At 40.5% G+C, this 17,745-nt stretch overlaps 1 protein-coding gene across 8 annotated transcripts in view; it reads left to right on the top strand.

The window, feature by feature from the left end:
• The window catches only part of CSPP1 (centrosome and spindle pole associated protein 1), an 80,812-nt gene that overhangs the window by 53,541 nt on the left and 9,526 nt on the right, over positions 1–17,745 (top strand). For all 8 annotated transcript variants that reach the window (XM_084864363.1, XM_084864361.1, XM_084864367.1 and 5 more), the window contains 9 exons: positions 131–283; positions 3,437–3,549; positions 6,920–7,069; positions 7,495–7,641; positions 9,478–9,582; positions 10,744–10,810; positions 11,331–11,448; positions 13,655–13,794; positions 17,045–17,185. In XM_084864363.1, the coding sequence (XP_084720489.1) occupies positions 131–283; positions 3,437–3,549; positions 6,920–7,069; positions 7,495–7,641; positions 9,478–9,582; positions 10,744–10,810; positions 11,331–11,448; positions 13,655–13,794; positions 17,045–17,185 (1,134 nt within the window). The remainder of the gene's footprint in view (positions 1–130; positions 284–3,436; positions 3,550–6,919; positions 7,070–7,494; positions 7,642–9,477; positions 9,583–10,743; positions 10,811–11,330; positions 11,449–13,654; positions 13,795–17,044; positions 17,186–17,745) is intronic.

The raw sequence follows: 17,745 nt of genomic DNA, 5'->3' as shown, positions 1-17,745 counted from the left end.
CTAAGTTTTCAGGGCACCAAGATATTGTTGAATTATTCCAGCTCTGTCCTGTTGTTTTTTTCACATGTATTAAGCAAACTAATTATAAAATGTGTTTATTAAAATAAATGGCTTATTTTTCCCCTCTCAGCTGATTTGAATAAGATGCACAGACAGAATGTAGATGCCTACCATAACCCAGATGCACGACCAAGTGAAGATAAAAGGGCTGTTGTATCTCTAGACCAAAATTTAGCCACTTCGAGTGCTGAGAGCCTAGAAGATTCTGCAAATAAAAACTCAGGTGTTTAATCACATTCTATCTTTTCTCTTACATTTCTAAAATTATTCAGTAACATTTCTGTTCTCTGATGAAGTCTTACGGTATTGAGAATTTGGTTACTCTGAGTCAGGAAGCATAACATGTTATTTGTGCTTTTTATACCTTTTCTTCACAGGTATTTTGAAAAAAGTGAATAAGGAAACATAGATTGCTTCTTAATACTGTTTCTTCTCAGCTTTATAATTTGCTTATGCATGTTTTAGCTGCTGCTAACATTTCTATTTTGCTATAAAAGAACATGGCTCAAAATCAACTAGTCTTTTTACACATTGTTTTTATACCCATAACTATTTGAATTGGTGAGAGATATCAGATGTGGTATGACAAATTGTACAATAAAATTAATTTTTAGCTTGTTTTTTAATAATCATTTGCTCTCCCTTGTAAAACCACAATGTACAAAGAAAGGAATAATTAAAAGTTTAATTTGATATCAAGTCACATCTCCCCCTTTTTAGCAAATAATTTTGCAACATCCATCAATTAAAAGTTCCAGAAATTGAAAATTACTCAACTTTCTTTATGACTTGCCAGAAAAAATTGGCATTATTTTTTTCTCAAAGGCCTATAAAAGTAACCAGTTATTTGCTACAAATTCTGCTTTTCTACTTTCAAAAAAGTTTTGATGTTAGACTAGAAAAGAACTTTACATTAGGAAGGCCTTTTAAAATACCTTGGACTAAATTTTTTAATTTTATTTTTAACCCTTAAGACTTTTTTTTTACCAAACTGTGATTAGAATCACTATCCTTGCATCTTTCAGTCCTTAGATGGCAACGCTCTGTGCAGCCTTTCTTACACTCAGGAGGTGGAGAGTGTGTAGTTTCTGTGGGCAGCCTGTAGCACTATTGGGTCTCTAATTATCAGAAATGCTTTCTTTGATCCACAATAGATTTTGCCCTGTAGATTCATTTTAAATTTTGGGAGCACTAAACTTTTTTTTTTTTTAAATATATTTTATTGATTTTTACAGAGAGGAAGGGAGAGGGATAGAGAGTTAGAAACATCGATCAGCTGCCTCCTGCACACCCCTAACCGGGTATGTGCCTGCAACCAATGCCCTTGACCAGAATCGAACCCAGGACCTTTCAGTCCGCAGGCCGACGATCTATCCACTGAGCCAAACCAGTTAGGGCGGGAGCAACAAACTTTTGATTTTGATTATTGATTTGATTCTCACTCTGGGTCTATAATTAATCAATGTGCAGTAGAATCATCAAAATAACCTTTTCATATTATTGCTGCTAAGAGAATTTGGCTTCTTTCGTTTATCATTATTTTTCTCTTCATTTGCCTTTGCTTCTCGTAGTCTGTATTGAGATCTCAGTGCTACAGACCCGATGCTCTACCCGTTTCTTCCGCACCCTGTACTGTTCACAGTCTGTTTCAGTCTCGCACTTTCTGTCTTAGTAACAATCACGTGGCTCTGCTTCCCAGCAAGCCCTGGGAAAACAAACAGTTTGTATGACTCCTTCCCAGGAAACAGCACAGCATGATGGCTAAACATGCTCAGCAGCATTTGTTGTCCATAGCCTTTCTGCACACCACCAGGGTTCCCCTCATGTTTTGTGAGTTGAAATTTTCTAAATTATTTTTCATTCTTTAAAAACCTAAAATAGACATTTTGAATGCAATATTTATCCAAAGTCACCTAAACTTGTTGCAATGCCATAATATATGTGTATGAGTATATGTGTATGTGTACACATATGTATAAATTTTGTGTATTTATACAAGTGTGCACATATTCATATGTTGCATTAATATTTAAAGGCCTTAGGGAACTTGAATATATCTAAAAGTTGAATGTTATAATGTGTGCTTAAGGTTCATGATATGCTAATGTTTTGTCTGTTTTGAGGTCTTCCTAATGTTCATCTCTCTCCCTTACTTACGGTTCTTGGATGAAGAACCATATTTATGAAGTCCATACTAATTTGGCTTAAATTTATTTTGTAGTTTATCATGATGTCTAGATATATTTCCATGTACTTTGTGTAGAACAAGTGTTTACCTGTGATTCTAATTTTATAATTTATTATAAATGTTTAGAAGAATTTATCCTTGTCTTTGATAATATTTTTCTCTAATTACCCCAAAGGTTTAGAATTTGAGTGATCATTGAAGTGAAACATACCATTCAATTTTATTTTGCTACCAGCTTTTATACCATAGCATAATATTATAATGTATAAGTATTGATTTGGCTGTCTGCTGATCTATTCAAATAAGTATTCATAAATTTAAATACAGAGCAAAGAGACCTAAATAGCAGCCCAACTCTCAAACAGTCAGCCTACACAAACTATATGAGTGAGAGAAAGTAAATGTTTTAGAATGATGGTACAAAAAATGAGTCAGTACATAAAAATGATATAAAAAGTTATATGAAGCTTAAATTTAAATACAATTTTTTCTTTCTTCATTCATAGAGACTCCTGAGATATAATTATTTTTCAACTTGATTTTATAAAATATTTTCCTTTCCCAGAATGTGTAATACTACTTATAGGTAATAGATAACATATTTATTATTCATGTTAATGTCCCAATTGACTAGATAGGATTTTTAAGTAAAAATTATTTTAATGATTATGTCATTTAAATTTTAAAGATTTTAGATTTTACTTTATTATTTATTTTAATCATGGATGAAAGACTTGGAACTACTGATATTTTAAACAACTAAGATATTTTTTATATTATGTACATAATACATTTAACATAATTAAGCAGTTTCTTAAGAAAAGGATATTTACATACATGAGAACTTTATTTTTTCTCCTCTCCATAAATTTTACTTTAAAGCATTTCCTATAATCAGATTTGATTAGCTATTACCTTTTATGTTTTCTTGGTGTCTTTAAGATACAGATATATTAGGATTTTTTAACTATTAATTTTATTTTAGTTTCACCATTTTTCTTTCTCACGTTACTTTTCACTTGGTCTTCAGATTCTAATCTCAGCCTTCCTTTTTGATTGTAACCTCTGGATTTCCATATTTAGCACATTTTTTCAAAATATGAATTTAATAGCTAACTCTTCATTCCTGACTGTTCACTTTTTCTAAGCATTGTCTCATGGTATGTTTTGGCAAATTTCTCTTTCCAGGACACATGCACATACAGAGCTCTCCTTTTGCTCGGGGAAATGTATTTGGTGAGCCCCTAACTGAGCTTCAGATTAGACAGCAAGAATCATACAAGAATTTTCTTCGGTTTCAGGTGAAACGTTTATTTGATCATAGTTTCAAGTTTCATAAAGGTTTTAATGAACTGAACTTGCAAAGATTTTATCCACGTGATTAATGAATTTTAAAGTGCCAAGCAGTTATCTACAATTTGTAATATATATCAGATATGGGTACTACTAAAATTATGTCACTTAATTTGAAAAAAAGAATAAGGAGACAGGTGGTATACCAGTTGACTTAATCTTTTCTAAACTTTATTAAATCACTAATTGTTAAAGAGTGCTGAAATTTCTAAAACTGAAGGTAATAAAATATTCACCTTTAGGTATAGAATTACTCTTTCTAGATGCTTATGTGTTAGTAGAATGTCAATAATATTTCCCCCAAAAGATTTGATATTCTTGACTCAGTAGTATACATTATAAATAAATTAAAATACGATCTAATCACTATTGCATTTATTTGCTGCATTTATGTATGTAAACAAATAGCATTTAAAATATTAGAAATGCCCAAAGGAAGGCACTTGTGAATCCAGTGTTTATTGAACAGACTTCTCCTATACTGTGCCCACCCTTGTGCCAACACTAGGGGGCGCTCCTGAGATGAAGGAGAGACCTGCCCATGAGGGACTCGGCTTCTTCTCCCCTCCTGTCTCCCCTTCTCCACCCACTCTGACAGTGCAGGGGCAGATTAATTCTGGGATCTACTTAATCTTCCTTTCATAGGACTTCACATGTCACTGGTGGTTTTTTCTTCTTCTTTTTACTCAAACCCTGGTGTATGTAGTAGCTTTTCTTTTCTACAGCAATTTCCAAATTCCTTAGCCTGACATTTAAGGCTATCCAGTCTAATCCCAGCCTCCTAAATTCCTCTAAAAGAGATTCTACTCAAATATGTTTCCTTTCTAATTCTAATTTTGTGGACCCTTACCTAAGGGAATGGCATAATAAATGCAGCCTTAGGATGCTGTGGCATTAGTGTTTAGGATCTATTATTGGGAGGTTTAAAACATTGGAAGCAGGTATTTTACTAGAGTGGTGACTGTGGAAATGATGGAAAGGCCTTTCTCATGAATGACAGAATGAATAGAGTTACAGAATACCAGAAAGTGGAATCCGAGGCCCCAAAGATATTGGCCGCTCAAGTCAGGCAGCAGCATTTTGGGGGTTACAGAGTTACTGGTTGAACTTGAAAGATCCTGTTGTATGTTGCCTATACTGACAGCAAGTAGAAATTCAAGTAGTTTCTATTGTACTTAGCAAGTGTTACATGGTCTAGGGTAGAATTCAGGAAAAAACAAACATTGTAAATATATAGCTTGTTATTGTTTATAAGATACTTTTACATATAATATCTCATTAAACCTCAAAACTCTCTGAGAAAGGTGTTTTATGATGTGCAATTAAAATACAGGCAGAGAGGCCGTCTATGATGGTAGAGCTAGGCATTATGAGGCCACTGCTGGAACCCAGGTCTCACTTCAGCATCACATCTGTAGGTACAGAACTTACAGTTCTAGGGAATTTTTCCCTCTGGAAAAATCTAATGGGGACACTTTGACTATTTTAGTTTCAGCGTAAGTCCAGCTTTCAGTTCTCACACCTGTAAACCCTCAGTGTCAAATGGTGGTTTTCATGTTTTCTTTTACCAGTCTCTTAACTATCCCCATTTTTTCACCCTCAAAGTCTAATCCAGAACTAGCTAAATGATATCTATTATTACTATCAACAGTAGAATAGTGTCAGACAGATATAACTCCAAACTTAACTGTTAAAAGAGATGCTGTAGGCCGGGACCGGTTTGGCTCAGTGGATAGAGCGTCAGCCTGTGGACTGAAAGGTCCTGGGTTCGATTCTGGTCAAGGGCATGTACCTGGGTTGCGGGCACATCCCCAGTGGGGGGTGTGCAAGAGGCAGCTGGTCGATGTTTCTCTCTCATTGATGTTTCTAACTCTGTCTCTCTCAATTCCTCTCTGTGTAAAATCAATAAAATATATTTAAAAAAAGAGATGCTGTAAAATGTTCAGATCTGTGCACAAGATGGCCTTGGCTCCTTATCTGCGCCACAAATGTAAGTTATGCACAGAAGTCTTCACGTGGTTAAAATTTGGTAAACAACACGTGAGTGTTTAGGCACCATTTTTAATTAGAACTTTAAAAATAAAACATTTACTGAACTATTTGTAGAATCTTTGAAGTGGTTTTGAATTATAGTTTGAGAAGCACTCACCCAGCAGCAGCTCTCCTCTCTCTGATGAGGACTGTAGCGTTTCTGTAGGAACGACATTTCTTGGGGCTCGTTAGGTGTGTGACTCCTTAATGGAGAAGTGACCCTGATGGTGATTTTTTTTCTGAGTGGGAAGAGTGGGGAACTGAGTGTTAGATGTGATGTTCCGCTGTAGAGATCATAAATGATATTTTCTCCAGGTACATGATACTTGGAGAAACGATTACGTGCACACTGCTTAGTACTGAATGTTAGGATTGTGCATATTTACCGGTGTTGTGAGAAAGAAGAGTTGGAAAAAGCCCTAGCTTTGTACAATCATTGGACATGTGTGAAGATTAAAGTTCTTACAGCTCAAAACATCGGCAGCGCTAGACATACGATGTGGAAGTTAGAGGCTGTGCGGGCAGGAACGGTAAAATAATACGGATGGCCATAATTAACGTGTTCTTAAGAGGAACTGAAACCTATTGAGTACCAGTGTGCAGGCTTCCTTCCCCACTTAAGTCTTGGAGGCTGCAGGCTCTCTGGGGTCCCTTCTGCCAGAACGTGGACTCTGCCTTAGAATGTCCCCCAGAGCGACATCAGCACTGCATGCCCCAGGGCCATTCCAGGTGGAACCTTGTGCTGAGTCCTGGGGGCTGAAGTCCTACCTTACACTCGCCAGTAGATAAGACGGAAGGAGGACATTCTGGGGGAGGGGATCTTGCGTAAAGAATGGTTGGATGCTGCAGCACTGATGTGCTGTTCAGGACACTAACCAAGCCAGGGAGCGGAGACCTCTCCGTCAGTTGCTACAGAATAACACAGACATGGATGGCTCCCTCAGTGCCTCCCCTCGAGGAGGAGCGCTCACATTCTCCACATCCTTTCTGGGAGCACTCCTTTGAGATGTGGGCGTTAATATCTCTTTTTACAAGAGGAGGAAACTGAACAAGGAAGTTTCTTAAGGTCTCATAGTTTGTATTTGCTGGAGCTAGAATGTTACTCCTAGCTCTTCATGTTACACTAGGTAGCCTTCCTAATAAAATACAAGAAATGAAATGTTTAGAAGTTATTTTAAGTTGCAGAAAGAGGATACAAATGTTGAGTTCATAGGTTACTAGTAAAAAATAAGTGGCATTCCAACCTGGTAGTAGTTTACAAAGAAATAACTATGCTTAATTCTTTAGATAGAGGAGAAGAAACAGAGAGAGGAAGCTGAGCGTGAGAGGCTGAGGATTGAAGAGGAAAAAGAAGAGAAGCGGCTGGCGGAGCAGCGGGCGCGGATCCAGCAGGAGTACGAGGAGGAGCAGGAGAAGAAGCGGGAGAAGGAGGAGGAGGTGCGCCTCCCCACTCCAGCTGTCTGTTAGTCTGCAGTGAATTTTCATTCCGATTTAAAGAGATATATATTACTGACAGAGGAGACCAGTCCTGGGGTACATTTAGAGAATTCCAGATCAATATCCACTCATTGTATATCATTCTGTTAAAGCTGGAAGACTAGGGGAAGGAAAGAGATGAGGCGGGAAGGCAGCTGCGGGCCGGAGCGAGGGCGGTGGCAGCAGCGGGGGAAGGAGGGCCCTTCTTGCGTGAATCTGTGCATCAGGCCTCCAGTACTTTATTATTCAGCAAACAACTTCTTAATGTTAACACTATTTCATTTATATCTTCAATTTTATATCCCTTTTAGACAAATAAGGCAGCACATTTTTGAATGGACTATAAGAATGTATGGAGTATATATATTTTTCTCTTTATTTTAAAGCAAAGACTAAAAAATGAAGAGCTTATTCGGTTAGCTGAAGAAAGACGAAAAGAAGCAGAAAAAAAGAAGAAAGAAGAAGAAGAAAAACATCACAAACAACTCCAGCACTACTACGAAAGAGAAAATGTAATTGGGAAAGAAACAAAGGTAAGCTGCAGACAAAGATGCCGACCCCGGAGTTATCCCCCTTTCAGGGTGAGGGTGGCAGCGTTGTCACATAAAGGGGAGTGGAGGAGGGGCGTGTGGCCCCTTCTGTGGTGCAGTGGCCTCTGGGGGCCCAAACCGAACTCCTGGCACCTCCTGATGTCATTGAGCTTCGTTGCTATTTCCCTGGTAAGTGTGATAGGTTTCCTTAGCTTGTCGTCTTGTTTCCATTGTCTGTGGGCCAGCATCCTCCAAACCCATGACAAGTACAGAAATCGAGAATAAGTGTTTGGAAACTTAAGTAGCAATTTGTCAAAGTAATTTGATGTCTGTTAAATCTACTAATACAGAGCTGTCTTGTTAAAATTTTTCATTTATCTGGTAATGTGTTCTGACTCTGTGCATTTGTCTACAATGGATTGGGAATTAGAAAAAACCTGGAGGCTCACCATAGACTGGTTTGGAGTCGGTACTCTGAGGCAGAGGAGGGTTGTCGTTCACAGTTGGTACGTGCATCAAAGCTGTTAGAAAACTTTTCTTCCTAAAAAGCCACTTGCCCCTTAATGGATCTAGTTCATACCTGTGCTCATATTTTAAAGCTGTATTTAAAATTCTTTATGCACAGCTATCATGGGGGACTTATAAAAATGTATATTCGTGGGTCTCATCTATAAAGTATCTGATTTACTGAGTCTGAGGTCAGGCCAGGAATCTGCATTTTATAAGCATCCTAAGGGGTTCAGATGCAATTGGCTTGTAGACCACACTTTTTAAAAATTATGTTTTTACTGATTTCACAGAGGAGAGGAGGGGTAGAGAGAGAAACATCAATGATGAGAGAGAATCATTGATTGGTTGTTTCTGGCATCCCCACAGTGGGCTGGAACCCACAATCTGGACATGTGCCTTGACCAGGAATCGAACTGTGACCTGCTGGTTCATATGTCGAGGCTCAACCACTGAGCAACACCAGCTGCCAGGCTCTCTACTTTTTTAGTTTTTGTTACTATTTTTTTTATTTTTAGCTTGTATATTTACTTAGTTAACAATAATTTAAAAACCCTAATCCGAGAGTTAAGTCTTTTAGATGGATGTCTAATTCTATTTATATTTATTATAACCAGTCTATTTGATCAGATTAATGGAATTTCTAGCTCTTTGTTTTGCTTCCTTGATAGTTTCTTGTCTTATTATGTGGACGATGCTTTATTTACTTGATTTTCTACAGATTATATTGTCCTTTTGATTCTGCTTTTGGTCACCTAGAAGTTTTATCAGAGTCACCAGTGAATGCATTTGGTTTTCTGCTGTGCAAAGTGAAAATTTAACCTCTACATAAGCTCTGAGCTGGAGAGGTGTTTTTATACCCAAATTATTGTACAATTGCATTTTGTTGGGAGTTTTTATGTTTTCAGCATTTGGTTTTAATGTGAAGTGGGAATGTTTAGCTTTATTATACTGTAAGCTGAAATCCTGTTTTATTTTCGGAGACATGGAACCCTAATTTGATCTGGAAACTCCCTCCCTCATGATGTTCTTGGTGACAAGGGATTGAGATTTTAGAAATTTACTTGTTGTTTTCCAGAAAAGGATTTTTGTTTTTTTTAAATGTCCTATTTCTATTAAGATGATTTTTTAATTTTGGCTCTCTTTCTTTGTTTTTGTTGCTTTCCTAATACTCAGTATGATATTGTTTTGCTTAAGTTTGTTGAATTTTTTTTTATTTGAGTCATTTTAAAATAAGGATATCAAACCTATTCATGTTTATCATAACTGATATATTGTTTTTCTGACTTTTTGATAAAAATAATTCATTAAATAAAACTTTTTCCCCCCTAGCGCTTAAGACAGCCTTCTCCTGTGGTTCCTGCTCTTCAGAACAAAATTGCAGGCAAACTCCAAAGACCTCCTTCAGTTGACAGCGTTATGAGTGCCTTTATTCAAGTATGCACTATTTCTTCTCATTGGTTAATCTTAGCTAAGTTATTTTGGGTTGGGGGAATGAATGAGATTTAAATTTTTTAAGATCTGAAATAAAGATCATGTCTACAGTAGTTTGCTGCTTTGGTTGTAACTTGGTGCCCTGAAGTTAATTACCAAAATAGATAAACATTGCAAGAACATCTTCCTGGAACACACCCTCTGAGATCCGGATGCAGTAGGTCTGTGGTAGATAATGTGTTCTTAGGCAGAGGTGTGGGGATACATTTTGGAGGCCAGGATGCTTTTGCAGAAGTCCAGATGTGAGACTATTTAAAGAAAGGCAGTGACAATATTACAGAGAAGAGTGACATCATCAAGATATGGTAAGAAATACAGATGGTGGTTTTCACTGACTGGTAGGCAGGAGTCAGTGACAGCCATCAAGTTTCTGGTGAGGGTTCCATGGAGCAGGTGCTGGGAATAGAGGTTGTGGCCGAGAAGGTGGTCTGGACTGGATCTGTCGTTGAAGTCGTGAGCGCTGTTGTTTGTCAACTGAGTACGACTGTCTAGGATGAGCATGGGGGCGGTTGAAGATGGAATGCTACAGAATTACCCACATTGAAGAGGCAGAGTAAGGACATGGAGGCAGACAGTGACAGGCAGTGGCAATGATGCCAATTGCTGCTGGTGCTGAGTGTGGCCCTGGGGCCACTGGTGACGTAGGGGAGGCGGGTCAGTGAGTGATGGGTGCAGAGTGAAGGGGGGCATTGGCTGTGCAGGGGAGAGGGGGTGGGAACAAGGACACCATATGTACTGCATTTACCATTCAAAGCAGCAAGGCTCTGAAGGGAAGGAGGGAATGGACAAGAGTGATGAAGGGCGAGATAACTTTTTTAAAGGGATACATTTTGAGGCTCAGTTGAGATTAAGGAGAGGAAAAGGGTGGAGAAAGGGAGTGATAGGTGGAGGAAGTGGGAGCCACCAGCTCCGAGTTCAGGGGAAGGAGTTCTCTGGACGGGCAAGGACCCCACCATCTGTGGAGGGAAGAGTGGGAGCAGGAAGTTTGTGGGTAGGATAGTGGGGAGTTTGGCTTCTTTCACATACAGGTACTTTAGAAAAGTATTCTCTTCAAGCTCTGAGTAGGGAAGACACACTGAGTCTGTCTGTCATGCTTGTTAACAGGACCGTTCCGTGTCCAGGGCACAGTCTCCTCCGGTGCCTGCCAGGAAAAATCAGCTCCGCGCGGAAGGTAGGGTTACCTGCTAACCCTGTAATCCAGGACACTGTAGACTCAGAACATTGCAAACACTCGGGAGCTAGAGAGGGCCTGGGCCCCCTTCCCAGCTTCCCCCGTGAGAACATCCTACCGAGTACAGTGTCTCCACCAGGAGTGGACACTGTTGTGTTCTGCACACCGTCGCCAGTTTCACATGTGCTCTCTGTGTGTTGTGTGGAGTGCCTTGCACTTTACCTGTGTAATTTGTGTAACTGCCTGTCAAGGTGCAGAACTATTCCGTCCGTCACCCTTGTGCTGCCCCTTTATGGTGACATTCTCCTCCACCCCAAAACTTGGCTTAACTTTTGAAATTTCTGTATTATCAGAAATGTGTTTGTGAGTCTTAATGATAGTCATAATGTGATTTGTTATGTAAAACATTAAAAATAACTTTCATGACAATACCCTTCTGAACATTTTAGCTTTATGGTAAGCCAGACTATATTTCAAAGCTAATCTTTTGTTCTTTTCACTTATCGCTGGGACCTTGCAGAGGAGAAAAAGAATGTGATCATGGAATTGTCGGAAATGAGGAAACAGCTCCGGAGCGAAGAGCGGCGCCTGCAGGGGCGGCTGCTGCACCTGGACAGCGACGAGGAGATGCACATACGGCAAGTTTCACGTGGCATTTTTATCTGTTCCCAGTTCTTTTGTGTTTAAGACGAGGAATCGTGTGTCAGAACCTATCCGGTAATTTCAGTTTCGGAACAGGGTTAATTTTTGTTGTAAAGCCCCATTTATTAGAATGGATAGTTTGTATGTTTGAAAGTGTTTTTTTAAAAAAAATATATTATTAGTGAAATTTAAAGACTATACCAGCCTTTTTTTCCTAGAAGTAATTTAGATAAAAAAATGATATTCTAGTGGAGAGATTCAGTGCAACTAATACAAAAAGAGGGTATGACTTTTTAGTCTATTTGTATACAGTAGGTATTTTTTTTTTAATATATTGATTTTTTTAAAGAGAGGGAGAGGGATAGAGAGTCAGAAACATCGATGAGAGAGAAACATCGATCAGCTGCCTCCTACACATCTCCCACTGGGGATGTGTCGCAATCAAGGTACACGCCCTTGACTGGAATTGAACTCGGGACCCTTCACTCCACAGGCCAACGCTCTATCCACTGAGCCAAACCAGTCAGGGCTATAGTAGGTTTTTTCTTTTTTCTTTTGACAAAATAGGTCCTTTTAAAATTAATATGCTTTTGATACACTTTTTTCAATTTCATGTCAAGCGGCATTCATAAATTTTTATCCACAATTATTGAGTTAATTCATTAAAATATGGGCTATTTAGTAGATATTTAACTGTATATTAAATATTTAAATTGAGCATTGTAACTGTCCTGTTGTACTGCCAATAACATATTTATGGTGGTGGTATTGACATAAGAGTTGAGAGGAGGAAGAAGAAAGGAAAGAAAAAGAAGAAAGAAGTAGCATTTCTTTAAGGAAAACCAGAAATACTCTCCCTAACCATGAACTGTTTAATAGGGTTAGCAGCCTCTTTTACTACTAACATTAATGTAATTAGCTAGAACTTCTGTACACCTTTTTAAAAAAAATCCTCACTGAGGATATTTTTTCCATTGATTTTTAGAGAGTGGAAGGGGGAGGGGAGGAGAGGGAGATCAGAGAGAAACATTGATGTGAGAGAGACACATTGATTTATTGCCTCCCTCACACACCCCCAGGGCTGGGGATGGAACTTGTGACTGAGATACATGCCTTTGACTGGGAATCGAACCCAAGATTCTGTGGTCTGTGGGCCAGACCGGCCAGGGCAGGACTTATGTATTTTAATGGCCTTCTAGTTTTAGTATTTATTTTTGTTTTACATTTTAATGAGCCTCTACTGCAGTTCTTGACATCCTATTAGAGGTCTGTGTCAGCCTTGACCAAGTAGTTTGCGGTCCTGTGAGTCCATCCCCTGAAAGGAAACTCGGAGAGCAGGGGTGTTGCCTGTGGTGATCCCGCTCTTCCCCTGCCTGGGCCCAGGGAAGACTTAGGGCATCAAGAAATGAAGACCGAATCCGGCCGGCTCTCTGACCCCTCCAGCCTGGAGCTGCATTTTCAGAGCGAGAGAGGCCTGCCTCGTGCTGAGGGAAGCAGCTGGGCTAGTGCCACCTCTCATCCTTGTCCTCTCAGTCCCCTCTTCCCCCAGAGCCGGAGTGGGAGACTCCCTCCTGCGCCACCTCATGTTACATTCCCTGCGAATGGAGTATTGAGTAACTAACTGGGCTGAAGCTTCCTGAAAGCCCGTTGTAAAATTAGTGGGGACTGTGGATAATGAACGTTATAATGGGGCTGCATATTAATACCATCTTTTTCTGTATAATTTCTATTTTAGGCTGGAGGAAAGTTTACATTTATTACATACCTATTACTTGTCAAGTATGCTGGGTACTTTACAGGATATAATTTCACTTAGTTCTCATACTCTTAAGACTAAAAGGGGAAGATACTATCTGCATCTTATAGATGCTGAAATCAAGGTCAAACTGCTAACAAATAGTGGAGCAGGTCTTTGAATCTTGGTTTCTCTGACCTCAAAGACTGATTTTTATGCTCCATGATCATTTTAAGGTGAAGCTAAATCATTTTACTCTTAGAATAAAATACTTTGCACCTGATTATTTTGGAAGATTATAAACAATGACTTTATAAATACCTTATTTTTTTTAATGAGGGACTGAAGTAACAGGTATTAGAATACGTTTATAATCAACTCTGGTGAAAGATGCCAGATTGCTTGAATGAAATGCGCACTCAGGCTTTCCTGCCGTAAATCAGTATTTATCCGTTTGTCTCTCACAGGAGGAGAGAGAGGGGCCCCATGGATGTGTTTGACATGGCGCGGCACCGCGTGCAGGCTCCCGTCAGAAGGCCGTCGCCGAGGGGCTTGGACTCGGCTACGTGGCAGAACATTCAGGACTTTAATGAGCTGAGAGACAGAGGTGTGTAGAAGGCTGTATTGTAAAGACACAGTGTTCTGCCCATCTCCAGGGATCTTCAGACACGTTTGTATCCATGACCTATTTTAAGCGAGTCACACTTCTATGTGCCTTGGTGCTCCATTTTACCAGGCTGAAGCTTGGCCTTGGCCTAACAGCTGGTCCAGCCTCAGTGGTGGATCAGATGGCACAGAAAGGGTGAGGAATGGCCCCTGGGGTTTCATGGAGGGTGGACAGAGCAAGATGAGCTTAGGAAAGAGACGGAGAAGGAACAAGACGGAGCGGGACATCCTGAGAGCTGAGGGAAGAGTGTATCAGAGAAGGCATTGCATCCGATGAACTGGAAAGTTCCAGTTGGATCCAAGGTGATGGGTGACTTCAGCTACATCTTTTCTGTGGAAGCCAACCGACTTGGGGGTGAGGACTGAGCAGGAGGCAAAGTGCTGGAAACAGTTAAATAAAACAGGCCCCGGAGGAAGCTTGGCTGGGAAGGAGGAGAGGAGGATGTAGAGTTGTTACAGGAGGAAGGGGTTCAGAAGCAGGAGAGGGAGGGAGTGGTTGTTGGAGAGAGCAGGGTCTGAGTGCACAGGAGGGAATGTATTGTAGGATGTTTAGAGGAGGCGGGCAGAGGAGGTTTGATGGAGGAGGAGGAGAGAAAGCTTAGGGAAGTAGCATAGCCCAGGTACACAGAGGCCCGGGGACTGAAGATGCTTAGAGGAACCAAAATATGTTATATGTGATATTTCTTTAGGCGCATCCAACAGTGTTTGAGTCGAAGAGACAAATCATTGGATGTGTGTTCTGATAAACCAGAATTTAAACTTTTTCTTATTTTTTAAAAATATATTTTATTGGTTTTTTACAGAGAGAAAGGGAGAGAGATATAGAGCTAGAAACGTCAATGAGAGAGAAACATCGACCAGCTGCCTCTTGCACAACCCCTACCGGGGATGTGCCTGCAACCAATGTACATGCCCTTGACTGGAATCGAACCTGGGATCTTTCAGTCCGCAGACCGACGCTCTACCACTGAGCTAAACCGGTTTCGGCAACGTTTTCTTATTTTTAAAAGTAATATCTATTCTAGAAAAATTTGAATACAGAAAGATAAAAGAAGGGAAAAATCATTTTATAGAGGTTTTCTAATCTTTATTTTCGGAACCTAAAAGAAAAAAAGGAAAAGAAAAACAAGATATAATTGCCCTAGCTGGTTTGACTCAGTGGCTAGAGCATCCACCTGCAGACTGAAGGATCCTGGGTTCAATTCCGATCAAGGGCACACGCCCGGGTTGCAGGCTCAAACCCCAATAGGGGGCGTGCAGGAGGCAGCCGATCAATGATTCTCATCATTGATGTTTCTCTCCCTTTTTTCTTTCTTAGATTTACAGTGTCATCAAGTACATATACTACAGTTATTTAGCTTAACATTTATTGCTTATTTACTATATTTTAGGATTGTGTCATCCAGAGGTCTCACAGTATGGTTAGGGAACTTGTGAGGTCAAAACTACTTTTATTAAAACTAAGATATTGTCTATATCACTTTTATTCTCTCACACGTGTATAGGTTTTCCAGAGTTAATGGCATGCGATGACTTCATTGCTCTGAAGCTAAGATGATGTATGTGTGTGTGAGAGAGACAGACAGACATTGGGTCCTCAATTTTTAAGAATATAAAGAGATCTTGAGATCAGAAAGATTTAAACCATAAAGCAGCCATTTATTTCCTTAAATTATTACATCCAGTTCTCACCATGTGGCTTAGTTGTTACCTCGTTTTCAGAGAGGAAACAGTCTAGAGGTGGTGAAGTCAGGGTCCAGTCCAACAGGTATGTGTCTCCAGGGTCTCTCCTGTTAGCTTTGCCCTTACCATTTTTAATTTTTTTTTAATTTTAAAAAAAAATATATTTTATTGATTTTTTACAGAGAGGAAGGGAGAGAGATAGAGAGCTAGAAACGTCAATGAGAGAGAAACATTGACCAGCTGCCTCTTGCACACCCCCTACCGGGGATGTGCCTGCAACCAACGTACATGCCCTTGACCGGAATCGAACCCGGGACCCTTCAGTCCGCAGACCGACGCTCTACCGTGGAGCCAAACCGGTTTCGGACATTTTTAATTCTTAAATATTCAACGTGCTTTCCATTTTTCACTATTATTTTGACTATTTCTGATCATAGAGCTTTTTACATATTTAGGATAATTTCTTTAAATTATATCCTAGTGGTATTATTTAGATCAAAGGGAATATTTTCAAGGCTTTTAAAATATATGGACTATTTTTATTCTCAAGATTTAAAAAATTAATGTTCAACATTAATGGGGGATGTGCCCGCAACCAAGGTACATGCCTTTGACCGGAATCAAACCCGGGACCTTTCAGTCCACAGGCCGATGCTCTATCCACTGAGCCAAACCGGTTTCAGCTAGCCAGTCTGCTTTTATCTTGCTTCCTACATTTTATTTGCAAGGGATAAAAGGTTAATTGGCCAATAACATATTTTCATTTTCCCAGTATATTACAGGGATCAGCTGTGATTACACTGCCTCACGGCTGATGACTCACTGTGGGATGTATCTGTGCAGTTACCTGCCATCTGCCTTGGGCATCTGGAGGGAGTGGGGTGGTAGGAGTGGGGTGGTTGGTGGTGATTGGGAATAAATACATCATTAAGCTGCTGCTCGTTCTGGGCAGCTCCCTTATAATGTTGTTAGGTTTGTGAAAGGCATTTATTTAAAGAACTAGAGGCCTGGTGCACATGCACCCTCACAAGCGAGGACCCCGCAGAGGATGGCGGATTGCCAGTTTCGTTCGGCCTGATCCCCGCAGGCCTGGGATGTAGTAATGCATGAAGCAGCAGGCAGCCGGGGAGGAGCCCAACCCCGCTCCCGCTCCCGCTCCTCCCGGCCCCCATGGTACCTGCCCCTGCCCCTGCCGCTCTATAGCACAGCTGCGGAGGTGGGTGAGGCTCATGCTTGCCAGCCATGAGCCCTGTGCCTGTCAGTCAGCTGAGTGGTAATCCCATGTGGGAGTGTACTGACCACCTGCATTGAGCATCTGCCCCCTGGTGGTCAGTGCACATCATAGCAACTGGTCGTTCACACATAGGCTTTTATATATATAGATATTAGTTTTGTGTTAATTATGATGATTTCCTACCATTTATATTGTCCCTTGATTTTTAAATTAAGGCTACTCATGTTACAGTAAAGATTTTAAACATAGTTTTATAACTTATTTTTTGGGACAGATTCAGTAACACGAGCGGATCTGAAACTTATGTACCCGGATCCTCCAAGAGATCAGTACACCTTAGAGATTCAGCAGCAAGCCCTGCTGAGAGCGCAGCAGAAGAGACTGAACAGAATAAAAATGCAGGAAGGTGCTCAAGGTAAGAGAGAATTATTGCTTCCATGGGACAAACGGTTTTATTGATGGCTTTCTTTCTCCATCTTTTGTGTTTTGTCCAAGGAAGGCTCCTCCTACTGGCAACTCCACGACCACAGACCCTTTCAGCCTTTAGACCCAGAAACGGTCTGCTTGGCTTGGTTGGGGTCAGGAATTCCCTCCATCCATGCCCGAGCAGGGCCTAGCCACGCGCTAGAACCAGGACTGGTGCCTGGATGCGGCCATGTGACACAGGGACGAGGACCCAAGGGGAGGCATGCTGGGCAAACACATCAGTGCCTTCCCGATGGGGCGTTTCTCTACTGTGTGCATCTGTTTTAAGTTTTGATATGGTATTAAGTTGGTAGAGCATTGGCTTATACTGTTGGAGAAGTAGATGATAAAAAGTGTAAGGATGATGAATGCTGCGAAGGAGAAATCCGGGGTCCCTTGGAGTGTAACGGGGTGGTGGTGGTTGGGCACCTGGAGGCAGTGGAGCAGGCTGCTTCAGAGCATCGATGGTGACCGCATGACGAGATGGGTGACTGCATGACCCCAGCACAT

The sequence above is a fragment of the Pipistrellus hanaki genome (assembly GCF_964339955.1).
Source record: "Pipistrellus hanaki genome assembly, chromosome: 17".
NCBI classification, from domain to species: domain Eukaryota; kingdom Metazoa; phylum Chordata; class Mammalia; order Chiroptera; family Vespertilionidae; genus Pipistrellus; species Pipistrellus hanaki.
Note: the sequence above shows the minus strand (reverse complement) of the source record. Positions and strands in the feature narration are given on the sequence as shown.